This window comes from Pezoporus wallicus, unplaced genomic scaffold, assembly GCF_028554395.1.
Source record: "Pezoporus wallicus isolate ANWC-B61680 ecotype Strahan unplaced genomic scaffold, APGP_CSIRO_Pwel_v1 contig_593, whole genome shotgun sequence".
Lineage (NCBI taxonomy): Eukaryota > Metazoa > Chordata > Aves > Psittaciformes > Psittacidae > Pezoporus > Pezoporus wallicus.
Window position 1 is genome coordinate 7,222,169 of NW_026642342.1, and position 27,857 is coordinate 7,250,025.

Genomic DNA, 27,857 nt, shown 5'->3' on the forward strand with positions numbered 1-27,857 from the left:
ATAGACGTAAGGATGAAAACTTGGGTGAATTGTTCATAACAGCTTACCACAAGTCAGAATCTGTGTCCTGGCAGAAATTCACATTCACTTGGTGTATATATACCCTTGCATTTTGATAACTGCTGGTTTTGTATATTGCCACAACTTAGTGATGAGGCTTTCCCAGGTGCAACATCTGTTCCAAGACTCCTGTAGGTAACAAGTTATGCATGTACAGCGTATGAGGAACTGCTTGGGTGAACTCACTATGTTCTTATTATATGCAGTTATTATGGTTTAGGGTTGCAGAGTAATTCCAGAAATGGCAACTTGAGAATCCTGTCCAAATGCTGGGTTAGGGTTGCAAGTAATCCCTTGCTGCTCTTTGATAGACAGTTTTTGATACTGAGAAGAGCTGTGAGAAAAATTGAAACTGCTGAGGACTCCTTAAGTGTCTACAGAGGAGAAAAAGAACTGTCTGGAGAGCTTGTCCTGGCTTTGCCTGCAATATACTTTGCTCTGAGAAAAAGCAACTGTGATTTCATTTTTGAGCTAACCTAAGGAGAATCTGAACTTTTGCATAGCTTAGGTCTCAACTAATGCGTTGGGATACCCCGAGGATTGCGCAGGTTGCTATTACGGAGTTATGGAGATGTGAATCAGGGCAAACATGTTGCAGTATACATTGTAGATGAACGGATTTCATTTTAACTATATGACTGTTTGTTGTTTTATACTGGAAAAATAGGCTTTTATGTGCCAAATTACTGGGCTCTTGTCTGAATTTGGTTAACTGAATGATCAGATGCTGCTCTTGATGAGCATTGCTGCTAAAAGGCATGAGGTGAAGGTCTGTTTTCTTTATTTCCACATCATCACACGCAAATTCATTCTAGAGGTTGACTCCCTTTTTGTGCTGTCTGAAGCATTAGGACACTTGAGAAGACCCCTTCCTGTGATGCTAGGCAGTAATACAAGTTAGACCTGCAGTTACAGATGAAACTACCTTGCAGAATATGACTTCTGAATTTAGTCATCTTCTCTGTTGTCAGTTTAAATGAAACAGCAATGATTGTTTCAGAACTGTTAGAGTGTTTCCCTTTGAAATTGTATGTAGTGATCTCTGGAGATGTCTGATTAATCTGAGCAAATGTATTTTTCATGTTCCTTCTGCACACTGTTGTATACAAACGTGTTTTTCTAAATACACTAATCTATGAATCTGTCTGGTCACATTGAGACATAGTGACTATTTTTTTCTATGAAGTCTTGGAAACATAATTGAAAATGGGTGTAAGCTCAGATGTGAAGTTGGGGACACAAATTACCACCATGTGTGTTCATTTATCAAATCTTTCTTCCTTTGATTGGCACTTAAAATTTACACTGCTGGATATTATGCAGGTATGGATGTGGCAGGGTTCTTATAATGATGTTTCTGCAAGTCAAAACACACGTATTCTTAATAGCTCCAAGGGTATTCAGCTTTGTGAACTCCAAGATTCATCTCTTCAGTTAAAACATTTTCTGATGACATTGTTTTCATGCAGTCCATAATACTGATCTGCAATCTCTGAAGCCATCAGAACCCTAATAAAAGTATTTCTTTATGTATAAATATGAAATGCCTTTAAGTACTAGTGCATTGTTTTAGTAACTTATGCAAGCAGACTTCAGAGTTTGTTCCCAGGCTCATTTACAATGTAATGCAGAGGCCGTAGAAGTTTAATATGAGCAGATGCTACAGTACCTGAGCTGCTACCTTAATACAGATTGTACCATATTGATGCTGCTGCTTCCATTCTTTACTTTCATATTAATTGACTGAAGAAAACTTAGGTTTGAGATGATAAACACCATTTTGTACAAATGGCTATAATTTTATGTAGAAGTGGCAGGGGGATTGGAACTAGATGATCTTAAGGTCCTTTCCAACCCTAACTATTATGTGATTCTAAGTTTTATGTACATGACTACAACTAATTTTAGTTTATTAACTAGGGTGCTTTTTTGGAACTTACATCTACATGACTGAGGTTGTGCTTCTTGACAGTCATATAGTCCAGAAAGTAATATCGTCCAGGCTGCTGTCTCACTGGTCTTGATCTCAGACCAATTTATACAGAGAAGAGAGGTTGGTGAAATTCCAGGAGCAGCACAATTGCATGTAGTTAGTCCTGTATGAAAGCTGCTTCCAGATGTCTGTAAGACAAAGTATGGTAGAAGTTTAAATTATAACTTATAGAGAGGATTAAAGTGTCATCGATTGACTTTTGTAAGGAAGTATAGAGCAGTTTAGCTCTTGGATTTGATTTAGTTCTGACTGTCTGCGATTACTGCTGCAGTTTTCTTCTAAACTAGACCAGATCCATATTTAGATCTTAAGGATTAGGCACACATTTAGATAAAAATGTTAAAAAAAATGTTATGCCCCCTTGAAATGTCAACTGCCTCCTCTTTGAAATGATGCCTTACTCTTCAGATCCACAGTCATACCTGCTGTGTTCCAGCTGGTGTTCTTTCAAAGATTAAATCTGATTTCTTTGGTTTTTCCAAGTGCTGCTGTTTGCTTCTTGGAAAGCCATTTACGCTTCATTGTTCATGTGAACGACGTCTTTCTCTTTGAGCTTTAAATTCTGCATTTACTTGTCGTTTTGTGCTGACTTTGATTGTAGTACCATGTGCTGTTATTGAATCTTGATCACACAGTGCCTCAAAACTATGTTTGTGTGATCCTAAGGTAGATGATTAGACTAAGATGACTGAAACTGACTTTTTGTTGGAGAAAGGATTATAAAGTATTTTGTCTTCCTAGAAGTAATAAAAAGTAACATTATACCATGAAACTCCTTACAGAAATCCGCATGTCAGTAAATCCTCTCCAGTTCTCTCCTTTTCAACACCTCTGAAAATCTTCCTTTGAAAAGACTCATGTGTGGTTGCTTAACTTACAGCATTGTGTGCTTATTATGCATTTCACCTTCTGAATAGGATAAATTTTGGGAGTTTCCCATTCGTAAGTAAGCACTGAGGAGCAAAGTGGAAATGTAAGGGAAAAGGAAACATGGGAATGATGTTACCAAAGAAGACTATTATTTTTTTCCTCCTTGGGTTTAGGCATTTTCCAATCAAAATGTCTGCTTAATCTCTACCAATTAGAACGTTACAAGAGGCAGTGGATTCTGGTGATAGCGAAGAGCCTCCAGTGAGAAAGTTCTGAATTTGCAGAGAATTCTTAAGGAGTTATCCTGTCTGCTAATACACATTGATATAAAAGGATTCGACTGCCTTATAATGGTTGTTCTTTCTAGTTGTGATTTCTAAGGGCATGAAAAGACACAAAGGGTCTGAACTTGCTATTTCCACACTAATTCCCTGCTCATGTTTTGGTACATACTTCAGGACTGAGCATGGTCTTTGGAGAAGACCCCAGTGTCTCTTACCTGTTTTTCTTTTGTACAAAACTGGATTCTGTATTTGTTGTAACATGACAAACACAGGGAGAGAATGGTGATAGAGTTCTGATTTTCAGTTTCTTGGAAAAACCTGACAATTCTTAAAACTGCTAGAATAAAGAATGGCGCCAATTGGAGTTACGAGCATCCAGCTTCTAAAAAGCTGGATTTTTTTTTTTTCCAAGTTTGATAACATATGTTTTGAATTTCAGGAATTTTGAAAGAGCTCATTCCTGTCAGAGAAGCAGTATTGTAAGTCAGGGCAGAATGCTGTGCTACAGTAACTGGGTTTTAAAGCCAAGTTTGACATAGAAGATAAGAATTCAGAAAGTCACTGGACGTTCCTCTTACTCCTCCTGTTTGTAAAATTGTGCTGCTTCTATTCCTGTTCACAGGATTTGTGACATTTGTAACAGTCTCTGTAACTGCAAGTAGTTTGCAGTTGTTTGTTTAAGCGGTGTTATATGTACCTGTGTTATTTATGCTTTAGGGTAGAGCAGGTGATGTCATTTGTGTATTTCTTAAGGTGCCCTTTCTGCATTTGTATGATAAGCAGATGAGTTTCTGTCGGTTTTCTGAGACTGTGACACTGTGTAGATGCTAGTTCTGTGGAGCATCTTCTAGAGATTTGCTTTGTCTCTGAAAACCTGGTATTTTCCAATTATTCCTGAAAACAGATGTTGCCTCTTCTGTTCTGGAAATAGCCTACTTGAAGATGTGCACATACTGTGGTTAAAACCTTTGTCCTCAATGTACACGTAAAGCTTAATTCAGGCATGGAATTTTGTGCTCATGGGTGTAAGCATACGGTGTGTGCTCTCTGTGTGTTACACAGTGGTCGTGTATTCGGGTTTTTTCTGTTTGCTAGCTTGCTGGCTTGTTTTGGTGTATGAGAAAAGGATGGTAAATAAAGAACTCATAATTTTATGTCTTGTCACTCTGCAATAGAGGTTTCAAAATACTTATAAATGTGTTGTTCTGGGTCAGTGATTTAAAGTGTTTACAGTGCCAAATTTTTGCCTTGTATTATCTAAAGGACCCTTGTAACATGACGGAGGGAATAGATTTGTTCCTTGAAGTCATGGAAATTAAATGATCTATTTGCAGTTTTCAGTGTCTGTGTGTGTGAGTGTCTTCTCAAGAGAGACCCTGAAATAGCGTCTTTGGTTTGTTCTTCCTTACAGAAATCTGGTTAAGAAGTACTGCCCTAAACGCTCGCCCAAAGATGAGGAACCCAGGTAAAAATGTGCATTGCAAGGTCTATGCTTAAGAATGAGTGTTCTGTGCTCTTTTAGGGGGGGGCATTGGGGGGCAGATGGTGTTTTGGGGGTTTTCTTGTTTGTTTTTTTTTGTGTGGGTGCATTTTTTTTTTTTTGTTTCAGGGGAAGGGTTTGGTGTTCAGGGTTGTTTTCTTTTTTGTTTTGTTTTGGGTGTTTCCTCCTCTCTCTGCCCATGGTCCGGGTGGGTGGGGGGTGGGTTTTTTTTTTGGTTTGTCTGTTTGTTTCAGGGGGAGGTGTTTGATTTTTTTGGGGGGTTTTGTTTTCTTTTTGTTTGTTTGATTTTTTTGGGGGGTTTTGTTTTCTTTTTGTTTGTTTGGTTTTTTTGTATTGTTTTGGGTTCTGTTTTTTGTTGTTGCCCCCCTTTTTCTTTTCGTTTTTTTTTGTTTTGTTTCAACGTGGTTTTTTTTTTCCAGTGTTTGATGTTTGGTTTGCTTTGGGGTGGGCTTTTTTCTGGTTTATTGGTTGGGTTTTTGTGTGTGTGTGTAATTTTTTTTCTTTCTGTTTGTTTGGGTTTTTTGTTCGCTTTGGGGGGGGGGTGGGATTTTGGGTTGGTTTTTTTTTTTGTTTTTAATTTCTTTGGGGGGTTTGTGGTTTGGGTTCTTTTTGGGGTTTTTTGTGTTTTTTTTAATTTGTGGTTTGGGATTTTTTTGTTTGGGTTTTTTTTTCCCTTTTTTTTGTTTCAGGTTTTTTGGTGGTGGTGGTGGTTTGTGTCAGGGTGGGGGTCTGTTGGGGCTTTTTGGTTTCTTTTTTGTTTGTTTCCTTGGTTTTGTCTTAGGGATTGTTTCATTGATTTGTGGGATTTTTGTGGGGTTTTTTGTGTTTTGTTTTTTGTTTGGGGTTTGTTTGGTTTTTTGTTTTTTGTTTTTTTTTTTCTTCCCTGGTGTGTGGTTTTTGTTTCTTTTTTGTTTGTTTGTTTCTGTTTTGTGGGGGCTTCTTGTGTTTAGTATTTATTGGTTTTGGGGGGAGGAATTGTGGGGTTTTTCTTTTTTAAGACAAAGTATTTAGTTGACTAAGACAAAGACTTCTGCTTGGCTTTTTACAGTTCTTTGCTAATCCTTAAGCATGACCTGAGTTTACTTACATTCGTATTTTAAAGCAGTAAATATGTCAGGTTGTGCTTGCTCTGTTCCAAATAGATCTTAAGCTAGCTGGAGGTGTGAAATGCAGTAGCTCAGTGTGCTATGTACAGTCTAGTATTGTTTTTGTAGAAAAGCAATTAAGTATTTTTTTAATACAAAACCAATGATGTGGCATTTAGGCTGTGTTTTTTGCTCAGTTTGGTAGAGTTTTTCAGTGCATATGGCAATATGAATTTAGCTGTGCATTTGCACGTTGAGACTTGAGTGTACATAAAATCAGCATGTTTTTGACCAGAGTCCTTCAACTGCTGGCTTGTTTTGATTCCAGAGATAAAGTAAGTGAATGTGGAGGAGCAATTTGTGCTAAACTACTTTTGATTATTTATGCTTGTTTGTGCTTGTTGTGCTCTTCATTCCAAGAGACTTTTTTTTATTCATTTAGAAAATACACAGTACTTTTTTTTTTCTTTAGAGGTGACTCTTGGGAAGTAAAGAAATGGGCAATTTTCAGGTTGCAACCAGAGCACATGATGTGCAGAGTGCCTGAGAATTCACACTTGGGTTTCCTCTTTTGGCTATTTAAAGACCCTGGGACCATAGGGAATAGTATTTCTAGTGCTAGGATGGCATTTGAATTCCCCAGAGCCAAGCCTATGGATATGGCAGTATTCCACAGTTAAAAGAGAAAAAGATGTATATTTTAATGTGGTGCCTGTGTTTGTTTTTCTTTTTTCCTTTCCACACACACTTTCTACCCTTTGCCCCTCCTCTTCCCCCCCTTTTCAGTGCCAGCCATAGTGGCACCTTACTTCCAGCCAAGAGGTGGGCAGGCAAACAGGCAGCTGTCTCCAGAGCTGATAGCAAAGCTTGTTCTGTAGATCATCCATCGGGATGCATATGAGTGGTATGATTGGCATGTTCCACCCTCAAGACTACCAAGCACATCATCTCTGCTGCAAGTTCAGCCTCCGAGCCTAGGGATGTATGTATCCGTTCCCAGGCTCAGGCCTCTGTGTTGGCAGCTTAGGAGATACTACAGTATACTACAGGGCTTTCCAGGTAGTATTCTTCTTCTTTCTTTTCCATCCACAATAACCCATACTCTTATAAAATGTGTTTGAAGAGGTATTGCAACATACAGTACATGTTAGGCTTAACATAGGCTTTCCCAACTTACGTTTGTACTGTAATTTAGTTACCATTAAGATGAGGTTTATTGTAAAATATGTATGGGGGTTTCTTTGGATTGATTTAATTAGGAGTACAGACTGTAATAAAAGAATTCCATTTAAACTGTCTCACTTTCTGTATATGTGTGTTTGTGTGTGTGTGCTTGCCATCAGGTTTACATCATGTATCGCATTTTTTAACATCCTTAATGAGTTGAATGACTATGCTGGACAACGAGAAGTAGTTGCAGAAGAAATGGGACACAGAGTGTATGGAGAATTGATGAGATACTCTCATGATCTAAAAACTGAGAGGAAAATGGTAATTTCTGTATTTTCAGTGGATATCAAACTGAATGTCTTTTATTGACTTGATGTGTTTGTTTACCCAAGTTAATGACTTTGGCAATAAGTAGGTTTTGTAATTTATAAAACACACATGTGAAGTCACTCAGTATTTTTATGTAGTGGTTTACTACATTTACAAACTCGGAAATTAAGATCTTGAGAGACAGTGCTAATAAGCAGTGTTTTTGCCAGTGTAATTTTCACTTGTGATACTGTTATTACATGATTAGTAATGTCTTCCAGAGAGTACTGGTAATTTGTGGGAGATGCTGCATGTCATAGTGTGTCAACTAGAGCAGGGACTAAGTAATACTATAAAAAAGGTACGTAAAGTAAACTTATCTGTGGTATTTTTAGCATCTTCAGGAAGGGCGAAAGGCTCAGCAGTATTTGGACATGTGCTGGAAACAGATGGATAATGTGAGTTTGCGTTTTGTTGTGCGTGTTTTTTTTCCTGTTCAAGTTAATAATATACAGTCTGTTAATGGATTGTTGTCATGTGTCTTGCTTAGACTTCAATGCTTAGCTGTATTACTGAATGTCCCAATCAAACTTAGTAACATCCAAAATACAGTTCAATATATTTGTAGTTCCCTGTTTAAAAAAGATCTGTAAACAGCTTCTGCTGCATGTGTTCGAGTGAAGCCTTGGCTTTTGTCCAGCCTAAAGGAATCTGGTTTTAACATAGGCACAGATGACTTTGGTTGCTTCTTCACAGGCTACTTTTTTTAGAGAGACATTAATAATGACAGTGTATTTATATGAAGATAAAACCTTAAGTCACTGTATAGGCTTGTTACATGAGGTCTAATCAAGAATATTGCTATTGACTATCATACCCTCAGGAGGGAGAATTACTTTTAACAGAGAAAAACAGGAAGCAAAAGTCTCTAGAACAGGTTGTCAGCTCCTTTTTCTTGAGAGACATTCTTTTAAAGATATGGAAATAAAAGATTCAAGCAAGTGTTTTCAAGATGCATTCTGATGTTCTGCTGGTTCTGTGTCTTTAGATATTTCTTCTATCTTTAATCCAGATTGTGAAGCAATACTGGAGAGGTGTGTTTCTGTTTTGTTGTTGTAGACCCAGACAGGCAATGTCTTGCTTCAGTGTCATGCCAGAGTTTAATTCATGGTCAGAGGATCGGAGTAAAAGCAGATGTGGTAGTTTTCATTTCAATCTATCAGTTGTGTTGTGTGCAATGTATTTACTTGAGTGCAAAATCAGTCTTTTTAATGCATACAGCCTTTAAGGGACACATTAACCTCTGCTGCCTGACTTGGCCTTAAAGCAGGAGAGCAGCACTCACACAGGCTCTGTTGCTGGTTTGTCTCTAGAGATACCAGCTTCTTGAGCTGCAATAGTTTTTCCTACAGCAGTTGTCTTGACAACAGCTGGATATGTTGAACATCAAGTTCCTTGAATGCTGTTATCTGTGCTGCTTACAGCTATGCCACTTGGTATGAATACTGATGATGATGGATATGCTAAGGACTTGTGATGTACATGAATCCTTCAGGCTACCTGAAAAGTAATTTAGTTTAATTCAAGTAAAATTGATCACTGAAGAAGGGAACTTGAGAATTTTACTCAGGCAAGCCCAAGTTTAAGGGTTTTTTTGCCTCCCCCCCCCCCTTATCTAGATTATTGAAATCAGGCTATAAAAGTGGACTTGCTTGTTTATAATAATCTGTGGATTTTTCTAACAGATTGTTCCGTATTCTGATTATTTGATATTTTGTAGTATCATTACACTTGTTTCCTTGCTGGTGTTTCAAGGAAGTAAGTTTGAAATAGAAAAGTTGAAAAGGTTTGAGACTTGTTAGTAGATTTCAGATATTTATTTGGAAGGTTTGATACTTAGAATTCAGAATTACTGTACAAAGCCAAGAGGGGGTGGATAGTGGCTGTTGAAGCAATAAATCTGTGACCTTTGTAGAGCAAAAAGAAATTTGAGAGAGAATGCAGGGAGGCAGAGAAGGCACAACAAAGCTACGAAAGACTGGACAACGACACTAATGCGACAAAAGCTGATGTTGAGAAGGTGAGAGCGGTGCTGTTTCTTTACTCTCTTTATTCTAAAAATACTTTATTTGCCTGTTTATCATCGGGGGTGGAACAACATTTTTTGACTTGAATATAGAATTGTGTATACAATATGCTTGCATATTATGTGCAAAATCAACGTTCCAGTAAAGTGGAAGAGCACAGACAGGGAGTATGTTTCATTAGTCTCAAGGTGAGGCTCTTGAGATAATGTAATCTCAACACATACCAGAGGCTTAGTGGCATTTGATATCTTGTGATATGCATGTTCAGTCCCTTCTGTGTTTTTTTTAGGATACATGTTTAAGCAACTTGGCTAAGGGGGCTAAAATGATCATTGCTATGTATCATGTATAGCAATTAGATTGTCGGTATAGATGAAGTCTGATGTGCTTTCTATTTCAGTTATAAGGATGTCAGTTTTGATGACTTGTGCTTTTGCATAGTTAGTAAAATAAAATAATGCTATAGGTAATTGAAAAACACAAGACATGTTTGAACTGATAACACTTCCCTCCCAGGCTAAGCAACAGTTAAACCTGCGCACACATATGGCTGATGAAAACAAAAATGAGTATGCTGCGCAACTACAGAATTTTAATGGAGAGCAGCACAAACACTACTACATCGTCATTCCTCAGATTTATAAGGTAAGAAAGTAGGTTTGGCCTTTTAAAGGAGAAGTAGATTTTAAAATCCAGAACTTTATTGGGGGGGGAGGTGTTAGTGGATCACTTTTATCAAGAAATGAGCAGAATCTTGATGCAACCTGTGTTTTATCATGAGACACTGCTTACAGTAATTATGCTAAGACTTGTAATGAAAATACTTTTGCATTTTTCTATGAAGTCTTTCTATTTTATGGCCTCTTTGTTTAAAGACTGCTGAAGAGGTATGGCAAAATAAACATTTGAGGCATCTAGGTGAGAGCAAACTTTTAAAATTGTCACTTCAGTAAGCCCTGATAATTAGTTCTCTTGATATTTGTGTGTTTGTGAATGACTTGACTCTGGCAGAGATAGAGGAAAGCATATAGGTATTGGTGACTGTGTGCTTTAATATATGTCATATGCAGGTATAAAATGGGTGGATCGGGGGCAGAACTACTCCCCCCTGTCACTGCTTCATCTGTGTTACCAGCAATTGACAGAATTCTCTAAATAATAAAAGAACCCTCAAAGCACAAATGGCTCAATACTTTGTACCTAAAAAGGAGATTTCTTAAGGTGCTTCATGTAACTGTTAGGTTTTTTCTTTTAAGATTCTTTCAAAGTCAGAGACCTTTCAAAACTCGTTTAAAGCAGTTTGGGGTGTCAGGTGAAGGAGAGTTCCGAAATGTGTTGGCATTGACATTCAACCGTTTGGGGGATACTATGACTGTAGAAACTGACACTAAGACATAGAGTGAGGAAAAGTAAAGTGAAAATACTTTATTCAAGGGTGCACCAAGGTAACAGTGCTTGATATGTTCCAGAAGCACAAAGGAGTTCATAGTTTTGAAAAACACTTACTTAGAAGGTCTAGGATTCACAGGAGAAAATGATCTTGGCTTATGAAAGAATTTTCTAGTATTTGAACTGTTAGGCAGCACTGCAGTACATGTATCATTAGCACGCTGAGGGAGGAATTGCAGTCAGCTCCCAGGAGAAACAGTGTGATCATCTTCGTTTGTAGCTTGGGCCAAGGTTTTGGTTTATTGCCTTTATTTCTCCAGGGTTAAAATCCATTATTGTTGTAAGATATTACTTAGGGCTTTTTAAACCTCCAGTACGAGCAGAAAGGCCTAGTCCTGCTCCCTCTTGGGACTACATCTTTATTATTTCCTTGCAGGTATTTGATAACATTCTGTGGGAGAACCCTAAGAGAGGGATTTCTTATGACTGGGTTGTTGCTTTGTTTTGGAGAGCTGAAATTGGATGCTATTTGAGACATCTGCCATTGCTAGAGCAGATACAGGAAAGATCCAGCCTGTTATCCCATTTTTTTATAACCTGTTGATACATGTGCTATTGCTTTCTGTTTTCTTTTGGTTTTTTTTTTTCCCCACCTTTTACTAGGGGAAGGGTCCAGGGTTTTTATGATGAGAAATACTCAAAATAGTGTTTCTCTTCCATTTGCACTTTTTTGTTCTGTTCCAGTAGACTTTTATTATAAATCTTATGTAATGGTATTTTTCTTTATTTTCTTGCACACTTCTAAAGGAAATGGTTTGTATTTCAAATCAAAGAGCATGTCTGAATCACATAATTTTAACGTGTCTGATGTGTCGTAATTTTCTAATTGTTAGTACATATTGGGAAGTATAAAAATAAAAAGCAAGATAGAGGTGTTATCACCAGACAGAATTTATTTGGAACTCAAATAAGAGTGAGGATATGTAGAAATTAGTACAGTTTCTTTACTGTAGTTTTAATTATTTCATTAAACAAATGCTCTGAACTAAATAGGTGGCCGCAGACACTGCACATTGTTTAACAAAGAATAAATCAGATAGTATCAGGTCTTTGTAATTACTGTTCTGTGCATCTTAAGTCTGTGTCTGAAAGGACTTGTTTTTGAACTTAATTTCTGTTTTGTTAAGCAAATAAAAACACTGGAAAGGCAGAGAGATTCTGTACTGCACTGGTGACCACAGTGACTGCATGCATCAGGTTTGTGGAGGGAAATCTGCAAACAAAAACTTCCTTTTATCTCATTTTGTGCTTGCAGCAACTTCAAGAAATGGATGAAAGAAGGACTATCAAACTCAGTGAATGCTACAAAGGCTTTGCTGACTCTGAGCGCAAGGTTATTCCCATTATCTCTAAATGTTTAGAAGGGATGATCCTTGCAGCCAAATCAGTTGATGAACACAGAGTAAGTAGAATTGAGCAACCCTGTAAATGTGCATGAGCAATGTAACTGATAAGGAAGCTGCGGAGAGGGGAAAGATGGACTTGGCCTCCACTTTTATCTTTCTGTTGTCAAATATTTGTCTCCTTTAGTAGTGTTGTGACTTAAGTTTTAGCCCAAATGGTCACTTTGACTTTCCATGTCTGTTCTTCCTATGCAGTTGTTTTCTTGTGATCTGAAGATCTTTTGACACTTTCTGTATGTGATTTTGGACACGTTGTTAAATTATCCTGAAACATTCTAGAATACCAGCATAGTTGGTGTTTTTTCCAGCATGTAGCATTCAACCATAAAAAAGGGCATCCAGTTAACAAAATAGCATTCAGTGTCCTGTTTGATTGCTACTATTGGAACTTACTACTTCTTCCTTGTAATAAGGGTTATTCCCTATCGAATCTTACTACATCTAGCTTCTTAGTGTTCTCTTCATTTCAGTATTAATGTTAGAAGGTGGAGTCCTAGTACGGCCCTAAAGAGTATTTCCTGTTTTAAATTTGGGATAACCCTTGAGATTTATATTTGGGGAGTATTTGCTGGATTCTGAAGAGCAGGGTATGCTTTGATCTACACTCATGGTAACACTGCTGAGAGAAGAAACATACATTATCTTAACTTGATCTCTCTGGAAGCATGCATTCTGAGCTCTCATCTTCCCATCTGTGCATCTCTGCAATTAAAGGGAAAAGTTACTTCTCCTTGGTTTGGTTTGGTTTTGTTTTTTTTTTCCTCTCTGGTTGTTGATGGGTTTGCTTGTTCTGCTTTTTAATCTCCTCAATGTCCTGTGTTTAGGACTCTCAACTAGTGATAGACTGCTTCAAATCTGGTTTTGAACCTCCTGGAGATTTCCCATTTGAAGATTACAGTCAGAATATTTACAGAACTATCTCTGATGGAACCATCAGTACACCAAAGCAGGAGGGAATGAGAATTGATACAAAAACTACAGTGGGCAAATCAAAAGGAAAGCTGTGGCTATTTGGAAAGAAGCCAAAGGTAACAATTAAGAAATTATTATTTGGAAAACTAAAATGTGAGGATCTAGAGTGCATGGAAGCAGTAATTTATCTGTTTTTAAATAACCTTCCCCTTTCCTGCCACTGCCTTCTAAAACACATGCAAGGAGATTTGAAGGTCTGACTGGGGTTGGACACTTGCCACATTACAAAACAAGTTGTCACTGGGAGAAGTTTTCTAATTTTTCTTCCAGTACTTTGTGCCTGGGCATGTTTTTAATGGTTATTTGATAGAAGTGGCTTCCTCTTTCTGAAACATTTCTGAGATTCTGGAAAGACTCCCTGCCATTGCATAGGAAAGATGTTAATTGTGAATGGAAAAATAAGGGGGGGGTGCGCTTTGAAATTGGGCAGACTTCAGATCTCTGTTACACTACAGAAAGCAACCCCTTTCTAAATGTCATGTTTTGTAGATGTTTATATATAGGAGTGTCCTACAAATTCTTATTATACCTGCTGCTGCTTATGAGAGGTTGAGGTTTGTCTGAAAACACTAAAATTTACAATGCCTCATTGATAAAACATACTGGCCAAGTTTTTTACAGGTAAAAGTCCCAGAAGAAATATTCTAGGGAATAGGTAATGCTACTTAATAGGTATTAATACTTAATAGGTAATAATAAATAGCATGCTCAAGAAAAAATGCAAAGCAGAGATACCTTATGCCTTTCTTGTATTGTTCTATGAGAAGAGTTTATCAATACAGGTATTAACTGTATAAATGATTAGTGAAGCATCTACCCTAGGTCTCTGTTTAGTATTGGAGTATAGTGTGTGTATATATACATATTAGTATCAGTGAGTCACTTTAATGATTCCTACAAATCTATATGGGGTTATTTTAGTGCTCCAAGTCAGTTTCTGCCATTTATTTTATGAAACTATTCTTAGAGCTTGTTAGTGGTAGGACTTCCTTTCCACTTGATAGTATTCCAAGAAAGCAGATTTTCACTGAGAGGATATTGCTGATTCCTTATTGCCTCCTCAGTGTATTATGCAACTGCAGCTGTGTCTTAAAGTGAAAACTCTTTACTTTCCATGCAGCTTAATTAACAACTGATAATGGTCTAAATGCATCAGTGCATTAGCATACTTATTGCATCTGGCTGCAGAAGGGGTGAGATCAGCCTGTTCAATTTGACAAGAAGACATCTCTCTGAGAATCTGGAATAGGGAAGCTATGAAAATACTGGTTTTCAGTCTGGACCTTGGCTTTTACTGTAGTCGTAAGAAATCCCCATGTCTGATGACAGCTGAAGAAAGGTGGCAGGGCTGTCCTTACTTTCTTCTCCCCAGTTTATTCCCTCTGTATGTGGCACTCGGAGAGCCTTAATGTTTACTGTATGGAATCACAGATGTATGTATGTTTATACATATGATACGTGTCTCTGCCTTAAGAACCTGGAGGAAATGGAATAGTCTGTCCCTTTTTTTTTTCACCTGTTTTGGGGGAGAATGGAGAAGTGCTCTACTGAACAGCAGCTGGGAGCAAAATACTGATTGGGAGATACATATTTCATATTTAATTGTAGATGCTATTTAAAGGTTTTCTAATACATTCTTAAGCTAGGTAATAGAAAAATGGGATTTCCTGTAGCTGGTGTGCTCATGGTGGCCTCTGGGCCTTCATTTAGCTGAAACTATGGGTGGTTTTGACTTAAGAGATATATGTTTACCTATTTTTGATGTTGTCAAAGACACAAGTCTTTTGGAAAGGGAACAATTTGTGCAACAGAGGAAATAGAACAGAAAAATGGAACTGGGGAAAAAAAACAGAGGTATGAGACACAAAAAGAGAGAAGGAATCTGAAAAATGGGGGGGGGGGGGGAGAAAGGGGAGGAAGTTCTGGCAATGGTATCTGTTAAGAACTCCATGCAGCCATGTGTCAGTCCAGCTTGGCTACAGACATGGAATAGACTCATTGTTGGGAGTCATCACCATAGAGGTACCTAATAGTTCTATTTCAGCTCACCTGGTAGGGTACATAGAAACGTAGGGAGAAACAGTGAGCAGGAACACACAGGCTTCCAAAATGGCTGTAACTAAAGGTGGAAAAAGCAAAACTTCCTGTTTTAAGAGAAAGGCAGCGTGGGGATCTTGTTAGGATCTCTTGGAAATGTTGATTCCAAAGCTTTTTTGAGTATTCCTTAATTATCTGCACCAATCTGTAACTCTGAATATTACTTCATGGCAGAAACCCTTTAAAACCAGTGCAGTTACAATATGAATGTGTCTGGAACATTACGAACAGTTTCTGCGTTAGATGGGAATTTTATTTCTGTAAGACAGAATTTTCATTTTAAAATCACTATGAACATTTGGCTTATTTATTGCTTTCTTTATTTCCACATTAGCCACAATCCCCACCACTAACCCCTACTAGTTTATACACATCCAGTACTCCTAATGGGTCCCAGTATCCCATATTCTCCATTGAACCAGTGCATTATTGCATGAGTGACATAAAAACAGGGAAGCCCAGAATTCCTTCTTTCAGAAGCCTCAAAAGAGGGGTAAGTTTGATAACAAGTTGAAATGCATGATGGGCTATGAGCCGTGTGTTTGTGACGTGGCTTTTCTCATGCTCTTCACCCTCCTTATAAGGCTTGCTTTGTTAAAAGTAACACTGTGCCTGTCAGGTCACTTTTGGGATTCTTTGTTTCATGTTACACTGAAGTTACCAACAGGTTAAATACAAAAACAAACTAGAAATAGTCTTTGTGGCATTCCAGATACTTGCGCTTAAAAGAAAGGTGTTATAAAGAGGGTGCTCAGCATGTGTTTGATACCTTTCTTCATTGTTGTTCACATTCACAAATGTTTTCCTACCATCATGTAACATGTTTTGCAGTAATTTATTATTGGGTATACAGTCTCACCACAAAAACCATCTGACAGAGCAGATGTCTTACTTGCTGGCTTTTAATTGCAATAATAGGAGCTGATGATGAGACACTGAACTGAGGAGGAATTTCACTTCTTTTATACATCAAATGCTATAGCACACAGTGCTCTTCAGATTTTGATATACTGATTTTTTTTGAAACATTACACTTTTAATGCATTTTCTGGTGAATACCTCGGTTTTTATGCAAGGTTCATTGGGGTAAAATCATTGACAAGTTACTGCCATATGCCACCTTCTGAGATGTATCAGTTCATTTACTAATTTATAGTGGCATGTTCTGCAAATAGAATTTGGGAGACAATACAAAGGGAAATGCTAAGTGGTTGCCTAGCAACATTTATAGTACTGGTGATAAATGTGCTGGCACTCCTCTGTTATGCAGTGCAGTCAGTATAGGCTGCCCAGTTTCTGTATGTTCTATTATATTTATTGATCCAAATTGTTGGATGCCTTTGAATTATATGTAATTCATATCTGAGAACAGTATCGACTCGCTGTCTCATGTGCAAGAATGGTTGACTACTGCTGACATAACGTGGAGATCGAAATACAGCAGTGCTATGTTGCAGTGAAAGTCATGATTTAGAGGCTCCTTTGCTGCTGTTCTGAAGTGTAATGAGTTACACTTAGAACTTTCTTTAAATCATGTTGTGGCATCTTTTCAGGTCTCCACATACCTTGGAAATAGCCTTTCTACAACCGCCATTTTCTAGAAGGTTCTTGTGTTCCTTTAAGCATTTATGGAGGACAGTCTCTCCTTTCCCCTTCTGAGTCATTTATCTCATAATTTGTGATGGTCACTAAGAGAACATTCTTCCTTTAGTTCTCACTGAGGGGTTAGACAGCTGAAATGGCTCAGGTCTTGACTATACTTCCTTTTGCTGATCAGTAAATGTGCTGACTCCTGGTTCACAAATCAACACCTGTAATACAGCAGTTCTTAAACCTCCTACTGAAGCAAAAGATCATCTCCCAACAACTACAGAATGCTAATGGAAAATTAAACAATATTTTAAATTTGTTTTTCAGTCTTAAATTCCCTTTAATTGCTGTTCATGTTGTAAAAATGAATTAATTTAATACAGAATATATTTCCATAAAATTAGCAAGGGTCACTAGTATCCTACAAATCTGGATTAACTCACAGGGTTAAATAGCTAATATCTGTAAACCTTCAGGATGCACATTTATCTATTCTGGATCTCCTTGCAAGCACTTCAGCAGACATCACATTATCATGCACGGAGTACCTTTTGAACCAAAATGGATACTGTAATTCTAATAGTTTTTTTATATCATTGATCAGTCTTATTTTTACAGTGTATCTTGATTCAGTGCTTCCTAGTGGCCAGTATATGATGCTGTTTTCCACACGTTATCCCTGGAAAATGATGTCATTTGAGGTATTGACACGCAGAACTAACATTGGCACATGTCAGGCTAATGTGTGAGTGTGTTGGCTGTTCTGTTGAACATGCCCAGTACAAGACTGCACTTCAAGGCACTGGTGATCACAAGCCAGGCTGCCTCCATTCTGCACTTCACCCAGTAGATTTTCCTATCCTGATGTTCACCGAAAGCAGCAACAGTAGCTATAGGACAGGTTAGTGTAAGCAAGTGTAACTAGCTTTATTAGTGCTGCTGTTACACGCTGGCTTGCCTATCCCTTGAAACTGTAACATTTCCAGATAGCATTAGTGCTGCTAAGAGGTCCTTGCTCACTGCCACCCAATGTGTGAATAGATGCTTTGTCAACAATGATGCATTGTCAACAGTGATATAAACCTCACTGAAGTTTTCATGGAAGACCTTTTATAAAGGGAACAAGAAGTTTATTCTGTTATTTTACATCTTTGGACTTTACTGAAGTTCTTACCGAAGTACCATTCAGAGGCGCTTTACTTTCCTGATTCAGTGTGTGTGTGCCCCTAGCAACAGCATTAACAATGGCTGAGGATCAGAAATTATGTCAGAGATACATATCTGCTCAGTTGCTTGCTGTTTCTCTGGAAAGGATTATCTGAAGTCATTGGAGGCATTGCAGGTCTTCAAAATGCTGTGAATGCTTGACTCAAGATATGACTTCTGGCATCCCCTGTTTTTGTTGCTTTCTGTAAGGAGAAAGCCTTACTCTTTAAATGTTTTTATTTATATCTGGACTAGAGCATTTCCAGGATAGCAGCAATGACCCAGATGCAGTTTTCAGGAAGTCAAGTTACTAACTTCTAAACTTGAAAAATATCTTTGTTGTAGTTCTACAGTGATAATAAATACATTGTAGAAATTAGATGTGTAAAAGTGATGGTAGTGGATTGTTAGTTATAATTAACAAATTACCTGCATATGGCTGATCAGTCCATCATCATCATCAAATTCTGCCATTTTGTGCAGTGTTTGCTGTGTGTTTGTTTCTTCTCCTACAATAGAATTTCTTTAACGTATTTATTATTCAGAACACTGAAATTGAAAAGTAGTTTAATGAAGTTGTGTTTGGAATTTTGTAAGTTAAACTACCCATTATCACCTAATAATTCTTAAAGCAGAAGTGCGTTTCTGATCATTGTATTTTGCTTTTCTTGTGCTCATAGTGAAGTGTGGTTTTTATGAAATTATGAATCTTAAGTAATATTATAAAGATACATTTTTAGGATCTGGTCGTTGCATGTGAATAATTTCCCGTTTCTTTCTGTTTTCAAATGAACTGTGCAGTGGTCGGTGAAGATGGTAAGCCCGTGTGCTGATCTGTCTGCTGTACTTCTGCTAAGATAGCATGAAAGTAACCTTTTGAAACTGTTTCCATATCATAACTGCTTTAAGTCAGGTGCTGAAATACATCTTCAGATGTCCCACTTATACATGCAGTCTTCTCAGTCATCCATGCTTAATGTAAGACAACTAGACTTGTCATCTGGCTGCAACTAAATCTGTAATTTCGGGATTTCAGGATTGACCAGTTGGTCATGATGGAAATACTGGGTCATTTTGCTTTGTCAGGAAAATTGTTAAAGCAGCATCAAATAGATATATTAAAAGATTACAAGCTGGCTTAAAGGAGAAATATTGAATACTGCAAAACTCATTCCTTGGGATTTAACAAAAAAATTGCAGGGGAGATGTTTCTTTACTGTTAGAAATCCTAGAAAGCTGTTCTATGAAATGAAAACCACACCTTAATATTGTTATTTTGCTGAGTAGATCAGTAAAACTTCACAAAAAGACCTCTGTCCTTCTTATTGTTGCTGTAGTTTTAACTGACCTTGTTCCTTCATAGTGTGCAAAAGCACCTGAAAGGATTTTATTCTTTTTTTTTTCTCCAGAAACACTTCTGCTTTATTTTGGACCCATTGTGTCTTGATTTCCCTCCTTTTGTGGTGTCTTGTCCCTTCTTAAGAAGCAGTGAGATTGTGATTTTTACAAGTGCAAAAGAATCAAGAAGCTGAGGGGCAAGAGGATTTTAAGAAGGGGTGGTGAAAACTTGGCACCTGAGCCTAAGACTCTGTATGTCAAATCTCAACAGCCATGTTTCTGTCAAGTTTCTTCTTGACCAGTTTGATTTGACAAATATATAAATAAGTTTGGAAAGTAAGAGGTTTTATCCCTCCCTGAAACACTTTTTATAATTATTTCAGGACACTGAAAAAAAAGTGTCTTGGAATACTTGCGCAAGTTTTGAATCAGATTAGTAAATTTAATAAGTTTAAGCCAAAGTTTTGCTGTTACAAAGGCTTTTTCTATGAAGTAGTTTGACCCAAGGTAAAATACATCTAATGTGTTTCCTTAGCCAGATTGCTGAACTTCCAGAAGAGAACTAGAGTAGTTCTTTGGAATGAATAGTCAGTATTTTTCTTTTCATAACTTCCAAATCGCCATAGAAGATGCACTCCAGAGAAAGATTCGATTATATACATATTATCAGTATTATTGCATACTCATCTTAGATTTTTGTTCTGACTAGATTTACTAGGTAACTCTGTCCTTTCTAAATCTCCTTTAAGTGCAGTGGGTGTAATAGGAGGCACATGGCTTAGCTTTTCAGAAAAATAATTGTCTCCAAATTTTGAACTACATCTGTAAGCCAACTGTTACAGAAGGCATTGAGAACCTTGAATGAATGACTACGACCTGGCAGCAAGAACGCGCATTTCTTCTGTTGGGGTCTGGTTTAGAGCTGTGTGTTAAGTAGGGGTTTTTAGAAGGTCCATCCTGCTTCCAGTGAATGCTGTCCGTGTGTGGGTATGTCAGTTCGGCTCTCCAGATGTGTGGGTGTCACTTGTTTAACAGTATTTTTACTTGCAGGGCCCTGCATTAGAAGACTTCAGCCACCTCCCTCCAGAACAAAGACGCAAGAAACTGCAACAGAGAATCGATGAACTTAACAGAGAACTACAGAAGGAAACTGACCAAAAGTGAGTGCATTTTTTTTTTGAGCTTTGTCATGATTCTCTGTTTCTTTTCAAGTCCCCTACCTAAACCAACAGCGATCAGAAGCTAAGAGAGGATATACTAGCCCTGTATGCTAGTATGGGCTAGTATATCCTTAGAAATGCTTAGAAAGCATTTTTTTGGTTCATGTTTTATTGTACATGACTTCAGTTAGCATTGCTTCCTTCTGCTTTGCTATAATACACATTTTGATCCTGATGTTGCATAGGGAACTCTGTATCTAAATTAATGCATAGAAAAATCAAGGTTGTTGAGGTGCAACTTAGTGCATTAAGAACAGAATGTTGTTCGTATTTAGGAAAATGTGTATAACAAACAATATGGGAAACGGTAACGAGACTGGATAGAGCAGAGGTTATAGTTGGTGTCCTTGTGTGCTTGTGCACGACTTAAGAGGCAGGCAGTACTAAGATGACAGAATGGGAAAAAGACTTGGTTGTGGTATGGGAGCAGTAGCTCATCGTGTCCATACTTATGGGTCATGAGCTCGTACACATAAGCATTATTTTAACTTTAATGGATCAGTAGTGATGTGTGTAATAAGTATTGTTGGGTTTTGTATCTTTTAGAGATGCTCTCATCAAGATGAAGGATGTTTATGAAAAAAATCCCCAGATGGGTGATCCAAGCAGTTTGCAACCAAAATTAACTGAGACTATGAGCAACATGGATCGTCTGCGGATGGAAATACATAAGAATGAGGTAAGACTTTAAAACAATTCCTTAGAAAATGTAGATGAAGGTAAAGTTGTAGTTTGCTTTGTAGGTTTGGAAATGCAGCACCTGGAGAAACTACCTGATTTAAGAAAGTGCTTCTGATGTGAATGTTTGTAGGGTGCCATATTTTGAAGAATATTCATCTAGCTAAGGATGTACATTATGAAAGATGTACACTGTTCAGAAGGATACAGAAGTTTTACTTTTCAGAAGAATTTCTTAATATTCACTTAATCTGAATTTTTTATGTGCTTAAAGATAATTCTTCTCCTGAAGACTACAGAGTATGGGCTAAGCATGAGGGATAGGTGAAGTGATGATGAGACTTTCCTTGTCAGTGCAGTGTGTGTGTGGCTGTATGCAATTACGTGTGTGTATTAAATGGTCTTTGCTGGTTTAGAATCAAGTTTTCTTTGACACCAATATTTGTCTTTTTTTCCCTAAGGCCTGGCTCTCTGAAGTTGAAGGTAAAGTAGCAGCCAGAAGTGACAGGCGGCACAGCAGTGATATCAACCACCTTGTAACACAGGGCAGAGAGAGGTCATTATTCTATCTCTACTACCTTTATGCTAGAATGAGTACATCTCTTTGATAGTTAACAGTAGGTGATGGTTGTTACTTATCCCTTGAAAGTTTATATCCTTCTAAAGGAAGATCTTAATGGTTTTGAATTCTAGAGGTCATTTCATGTCATTATGGTAACATTAAAAAAGTGAGTGTAATCAAAACACCCACTCAAGAAATAGCCTTTTAAAGCTGTCTGATTCTGTTGCTTAAGATTCAGTTGCTTATAGTTGAATTTACATTTGTTTTCGTAGCAGAATTCAGTCAAAGCTTTTCCTAGGTCAGTGTTTTCAGAAAATCACCTCCTGCAGTACATGCAGAAATGACTAATGGGCCTTCCCAGAGTGATTTTTCCCTTGCTGTGATACGTGTATGTTCCAAGTTTTAGAGCTAAGAACTCCTCGGAGTCCTCACACTCCAATCATTGCATTATAGCCCTGAAGGCAGTTACACGGATGACGCCAGTCAGGAGGTTCGAGGCCCACCACAGCAACATGTGCAACCCAGTGAGTTTGATGATGAGTTTGAAGATGATGATCCATTACCAGCTATAGGACATTGCAAGGCAATATATCCCTTTGATGGTAAGGTTCACAGCATGCACAGTCATTCCTTGGCTACAGGGCATGGAGTATTTCTTATGGAAAAGACAGGTAAAATGATTTGAAGTAAATGAACTGTATGAGCAATGAGCTGCTTATGAGATTTGTGGAAATACTTTACAAATCACTTGAATTCATGAGCAGTGCTTTTGTGCTGTTTAAATATTAGCACAACTATTGGCAAATACTCAGCTTTACAATCGGAGTCGGTTTTTGTCTGTAAGCCTGTTTGAACATACGTTATGTTGCACAGATTTTTGGTTCTTCCTGTTTATATATGATCTGGAAACTGTGCCCTGGGAAAAAGATGACTTGAAATTCTGTCTGAACATTGAAACTTATTTGCCTTTTGTGTCTCCCAGGTCATAATGAAGGCACTCTGGCAATGAAAGAAGGAGAGATTCTGTACATTATTGAAGAGGACAAAGGAGATGGGTGGACAAGAGCTCGAAGACATAATGGAGAGGAAGGCTATGTGCCAACATCATATATAGATGTAACACTAGAGAAAAACAGCAAAGGTGCAGTAACTTATATCTAATGATAAACTGGCAGCTTTCAGTTGTACATTCCCCAGGCAAAATAGTGTAAAAAAAAAAAGTTGCACAGGTTCATGGAAAGCGTTATGATATCAGCAGTGGTCTGTTGTTTGCAGTGTGAGTTTGCTGTAGTTTTTTTCAGAGATGATAACACTAAATTACATATCTATCTTACACTGGTTGGTAAGTCTGACCAATGTCTTCTGCTTTAAATGATCTACTAGGGTTCCTGCTTTACAAACCACTAAATCCAATTCAGCTGTCATACTGCAAAAGACCAGATTCTGCTTGTTCTGTAGTATACTTTGTTTTTATAGAGAGCTGAAAAATGGCTTAGTTTTAAAGATACCTATCTCAGGATTTACTATTGCCATTTTTATGACTTAAACTAAATGTTTAAAATAGTGTTTTTCTCCTCTAAGAACTAACTGAAGTCAGTTACTGAAAATTATTCATTTCCTTCCTTTAACAAGTACTTGGCAGCTTTCACTTCTTAAACAGGAAAATGTTTTCTGATTCTGAAAGCTCAACAACAATACTCAGGAAAAAACATTATGATTAAGGAGGACAGAAAGTCCACTGACCTGGCTCTCCTTCCTTTTCAGCGCTTGTAAATGTAGAATGTTGTGTATCAGACACAACTCGATTGTTTTAACTCTAGATACCTTGAAGCAAAGAAAGACACCACATGTAATGCTTGATGTCTTATTGAACCTCTCTCTGCTCCTGAAATAGAATGATGTTACAGTCTTAATCTGTGCCTGTAAGATAAGTGTTTGAATTGCATCATGTTTAGTTTGGAAAAAAAAGTCTTAAATGTACAGCAGTTCCCCTCTCTGAGGATTGGAAATGGCATTGCACTACTTGATTACTAGGGTGAAAGAAAAAGCTAATCTAAAAGCTGTGGCTTGTGTTTCTAGTGAGAGTCTGTGGAATTAAGTACAAGGCTGATGTGTAGCCACTGAGAAGGGCCTCTTAGAACCAAGCACGCTTCTCTGTCTTCTAAAGGCCTTCAGTAACTGTGTTCTTTTCTTTTTCCTCTTGGACTGCAGGTTCCTGAAGCGGGTTTCTGAGAAAATGGGCGAGATCTTGAAGGAGGTTACATGCAGCTGCTGGGGGGTGGGGGGGGTGGGGTTCTAGACTGGGAGGCCCAAGGGGAAAAGCTAGTTGCATGAATGCATGCAGACATACATTTAGTCACTAACATCTTAGCATCTCCATACATAGGTAAGGATGGTAATACAAATTCTTCAATTTGTGCAGGAAAAGAGAGTTCCATTACCAGAGTAACAAAGCTACTGCTCCTAAAATTGCTTTATTTTCATTGTCTAAGTTGTCCCAGATGCACAAACTATATTTCAGCTTGTGCTATATTTTGGTTATATCTCAGTTACATTCTTCTCAACTCAATTGGCTATCATTTAGAACCGTAAGTCAGTTATCAGTCTGCCTGTGCCACCTCCATGCTCGCCGTTAACCTCCTCCTGCATGCCTAGGACAGTCGGGCATGTCTGCGTAACACTTTACCATCATTGCTTGTCTTATTTTGTAACAAATCATTTTCTTCAACTATCTTCAGCACTAGAGTTCCATACCAGTATCCATGTATGCTGCTATAACTATACCACTGCAACCATCATTACATTCCAGTTTTTGGCATAACTGATAAGAGACCGTATGTATTTGTGTTGATTTGGGGAAATGCTACATCTATGCTCTAGCCTACAATGCAATCAAGAGAAACTCCTAGAACTGTGGTCCATCTTCAGCACTTCAGTAACCTGTTGTGAGCACTGAAAACCTGGAACACCTCCAGAGAGATTCAACACTGCAAGCTACTGACTGTTTTCAGAAGTCAACCGCTTGCCATTCAAATGCTGCCTTAAACTAGAGTGCCTAAATCTGTTGTTTGCCAACACTACCACTTACAGTATCCCACAAAGGGCTTTGTGTCTCAGCTCTTTTCACAGTGCTGCAGCTGCTGGGGTAGCCACAGTAGGCGTTTTCTAGAGCTCTACTTTACTGGATACATGGTGCATCATGAATTTGATACATTGAAATGTGTATCTCTTCATTTGACTTTTAATATTTTTTTAAAATATTTTTATGGAAACTGTCTTTTAGTTTTTCACTATGAAGTTCCAATTTTAATTACTGCAGTGCTAGTCCATTTCCAGGTGACGCTTCATTGTATGGACCAGTTGAAATTTGAGTGATACTTCGTTAATGATCTATGTGCACTTTTACTTGTAAACAATTGAAATTTGGATATGTTTATACGTGTAAATATAGTTGTCTGCAGTGCCCCTATTGCTTATGTTGTCTAGCCTCCCATTTGTGGTTCTATTCATAAATACACCGTATCTGATTTACTAGGGTGGTAAGAATTAGACTAGCGATGTTGGGGGGAGGGATACTTGTATCAAAGCAAGCTTGTCAACCCAGCCACCTGCTGTTTGTTTGGGGAAATGAAATCAGGATCAAAACATCCAGCGTTCCTGGGGTCTGAAGCAATAGTTAGATGCAGTAGTGCTGGATTCTTTTTAATTTCAGTGTTAGTAGGAACTGTACTATGAGTAAGGCTGAATTGGAGTGACTTGTGTAGAGGTTTATTCCTTTTGTTATGTATACCACTATTACACAGCTTGACCTCTAGTGTATTACGGGGGCTATTAAACTCTAAAGTTTAGATTTTTGGAGCTTGTATACAGGGTTATTTATATAATAATGTGACATTACTCAATACTGACAAAACTACTTAGGTAGTTTTTTTTTGGGGGGGGGGGGGGGGTGTTGGGATGGGTTTTTTTGGTTTTGTTCTGGGTTGTTTGTTTTTGTTTTCTTTTAAAATCTAGTGCTTTTTTTTTTTATTTTAGAGAAAAGGAGGAAATGTGATATGTGTATTTTCTGCTAAAGGGCCTGTGGTTTGCCTGGCTAACAGCCTTGCAGGTCAGTAATAACACTTCCTGGTAAAGGACTAAATGTTCTTTTAAGGCTACTGTTTGTTTTTCTGAAACCAGGATTTGCTTCCTTTGGAGGCAAGTTGCTTTTGTGAGGGATAGTGCAACTTGTATGAGGGTTATTAAACATAGGAAAAAAACATTTGTACTTGCACAGCTAGCTATAAATCACTTCTAAAATTCTGAATGTGAGTTGTCTTAAAGAATCTTACATTTTCCAGTAATTTTTAATCATTTTTTGTGCACATGTTGATTTCCTAAATGTTAAATGCTTTGTTTAAAAATAGTGTTCTCTGTTGAGAATATTTTCATGGAATAAAAAAATCTTTTCATGCTCTATGGAATTACTTTCCCCACTTGTCGTCTGTTAAAGACTTCCAGCATGAGCACTGTACCCTCTTGTTACAGTGGTAGAACCTCTGTTGTGATTGGAGGTGGGAGGAACAGATCATACCATTTCAGTGTTTGCAGTGTTGTGAGCCTGCTCAAATAATTTCAAATGCTGTAAAAGTAACATTTCACTTAATAATAATGAGCACATGAATCTCTAACCTTAGTTCTTGCTTAAACGTTTATCCAGGTTCTGAGGATAATGCCAGTACACCGTTTTTATATGTGACAGTGGAATTTGCTGCTGAAGCACTCTTAATATAAATGCCATACACGCCGATTTCCTGTGAAAAGTGCTAACAGCTTATGCTTTGCCTTCATCTAAGAAAAAAATATTACTTACCAAAATGATTCATCTCAGTAAATGAAGCAAGTTTAATGTATTCATACACCCACATTTACTCATATCTGAAAGCATTTTAATTATCTGGGTTGTTTGTTCTTGCCATTTCATCATTCATTCCTGGCAGCATAGCTCCAGCAAAAGCACTACAGATGCTGCCTTATACAAAAAGTAAGGTGTCCGAACACATACACAACTCATTTTGTACCTTCACAGGAGCAGTGATAGTTGAGCTTTCTGTTGTGATCACAGGTATAATTTCTACAACCTGCAAATTATTTTGCATAGAGATAGATACACTTTAATTCACAATTCTATGTACAGTGATTTATATTCATTAAAACAATACTATACAACAAATATTCTGCAATGTCACATACTTAATCTATTCTTGTATTTACACTGTTTGCTTAATTTTAATATTAAGAAGCCAATGCCCTTAAATCTTAGGCATTTTTAAAACATTCTAACTAGGAAATACAAAAAGCTGTAAGACTTAACTTACAGGGCTAACCTACCTGTTTTAAAGGGATCACTCACTGACTTAGTGACACCGTAAATAATAAATAATCTGTTTAGAAATCAGTAGTTCTAAAACAAGTGTGTATTGCGCAGTTAAAAGTTCTAAACATCTTGTGAAATGGAAGAAGTTTGTGCTGTATCAAATTGCCAAAAGAAAACCAAGGTTATTTCAAGTATATCATTTAAATAGTGTTTACAGAGTCTTATATACTTAATTGTTCCACCTGCTTCACTGGGGGAGGTTCCAGTTTTCGGGAAAGTGCAGTTAAAATCTGGCTGAATTTCTCATATCTTTCATTCTGATTAACTTGGGCTCCTTTGCTGCCCCAGAGCAATCGCATTTGAAATTCTGTCTTGAAGATTTCACTCATTTCTTCATCTGGCTGAAAACCTAGTAAAGAAAAAGAATCCCACACTATTACTATCGGACAAATTTTTTTATTCAGAAGAAATGGATTTTAAAATCTATTCCCTCCAAATAAGATAAGCCTTAGTGTGCTGGATTCCTTCAGTTATTTTTAACAATTGACAGTCCTTTCCATTACTGACATTCTATAGCATACGAATGCTTTAGGGACACTAGGACAGGATATCCCCTTGCTCAGTGGT

At 37.6% G+C, this 27,857-nt stretch overlaps 2 protein-coding genes across 6 annotated transcripts in view; one reads left to right on the plus strand and one right to left on the minus strand.

Moving 5' to 3' along the window:
* FNBP1L (formin binding protein 1 like) overlaps nucleotides 1-26,337 on the plus strand; it is a 58,567-nt gene extending 32,230 nt beyond the window's left edge. The window contains exons 3-17 of one of the 3 annotated variants that reach the window (XM_057428994.1): nucleotides 4,619-4,672; nucleotides 7,137-7,284; nucleotides 7,668-7,730; nucleotides 9,248-9,352; nucleotides 9,876-10,004; nucleotides 12,064-12,210; nucleotides 13,036-13,239; nucleotides 15,615-15,773; nucleotides 18,878-18,892; nucleotides 20,465-20,574; nucleotides 21,181-21,313; nucleotides 21,774-21,868; nucleotides 22,328-22,476; nucleotides 22,857-23,015; nucleotides 24,086-26,337. In XM_057428994.1, the coding sequence (XP_057284977.1) occupies nucleotides 4,619-4,672; nucleotides 7,137-7,284; nucleotides 7,668-7,730; nucleotides 9,248-9,352; nucleotides 9,876-10,004; nucleotides 12,064-12,210; nucleotides 13,036-13,239; nucleotides 15,615-15,773; nucleotides 18,878-18,892; nucleotides 20,465-20,574; nucleotides 21,181-21,313; nucleotides 21,774-21,868; nucleotides 22,328-22,476; nucleotides 22,857-23,015; nucleotides 24,086-24,093 (1,678 nt within the window). In that variant the 3' untranslated portion in view covers nucleotides 24,094-26,337. Of the gene's footprint in view, nucleotides 1-4,618; nucleotides 4,673-7,136; nucleotides 7,285-7,667; nucleotides 7,731-9,247; nucleotides 9,353-9,875; nucleotides 10,005-12,063; nucleotides 12,211-13,035; nucleotides 13,240-15,614; nucleotides 15,774-18,877; nucleotides 18,893-20,464; nucleotides 20,575-21,180; nucleotides 21,314-21,773; nucleotides 21,869-22,327; nucleotides 22,477-22,856 lie in introns of all 3 variants that reach the window. The other 2 variants (XM_057428993.1, XM_057428995.1) reach the window with 2 other exon arrangements.
* Nucleotides 26,338-26,757: 420 nt separating this feature from the next.
* BCAR3 (BCAR3 adaptor protein, NSP family member) overlaps nucleotides 26,758-27,857 on the minus strand; it is a 97,954-nt gene continuing 96,854 nt past the window's right edge. For all 3 annotated transcript variants that reach the window (XM_057429309.1, XM_057429308.1, XM_057429310.1), the window contains one exon: nucleotides 26,758-27,639. In XM_057429309.1, coding sequence (XP_057285292.1) covers nucleotides 27,452-27,639 — 188 coding nt within the window. In that variant the 3' untranslated portion in view covers nucleotides 26,758-27,451. The remainder of the gene's footprint in view (nucleotides 27,640-27,857) is intronic.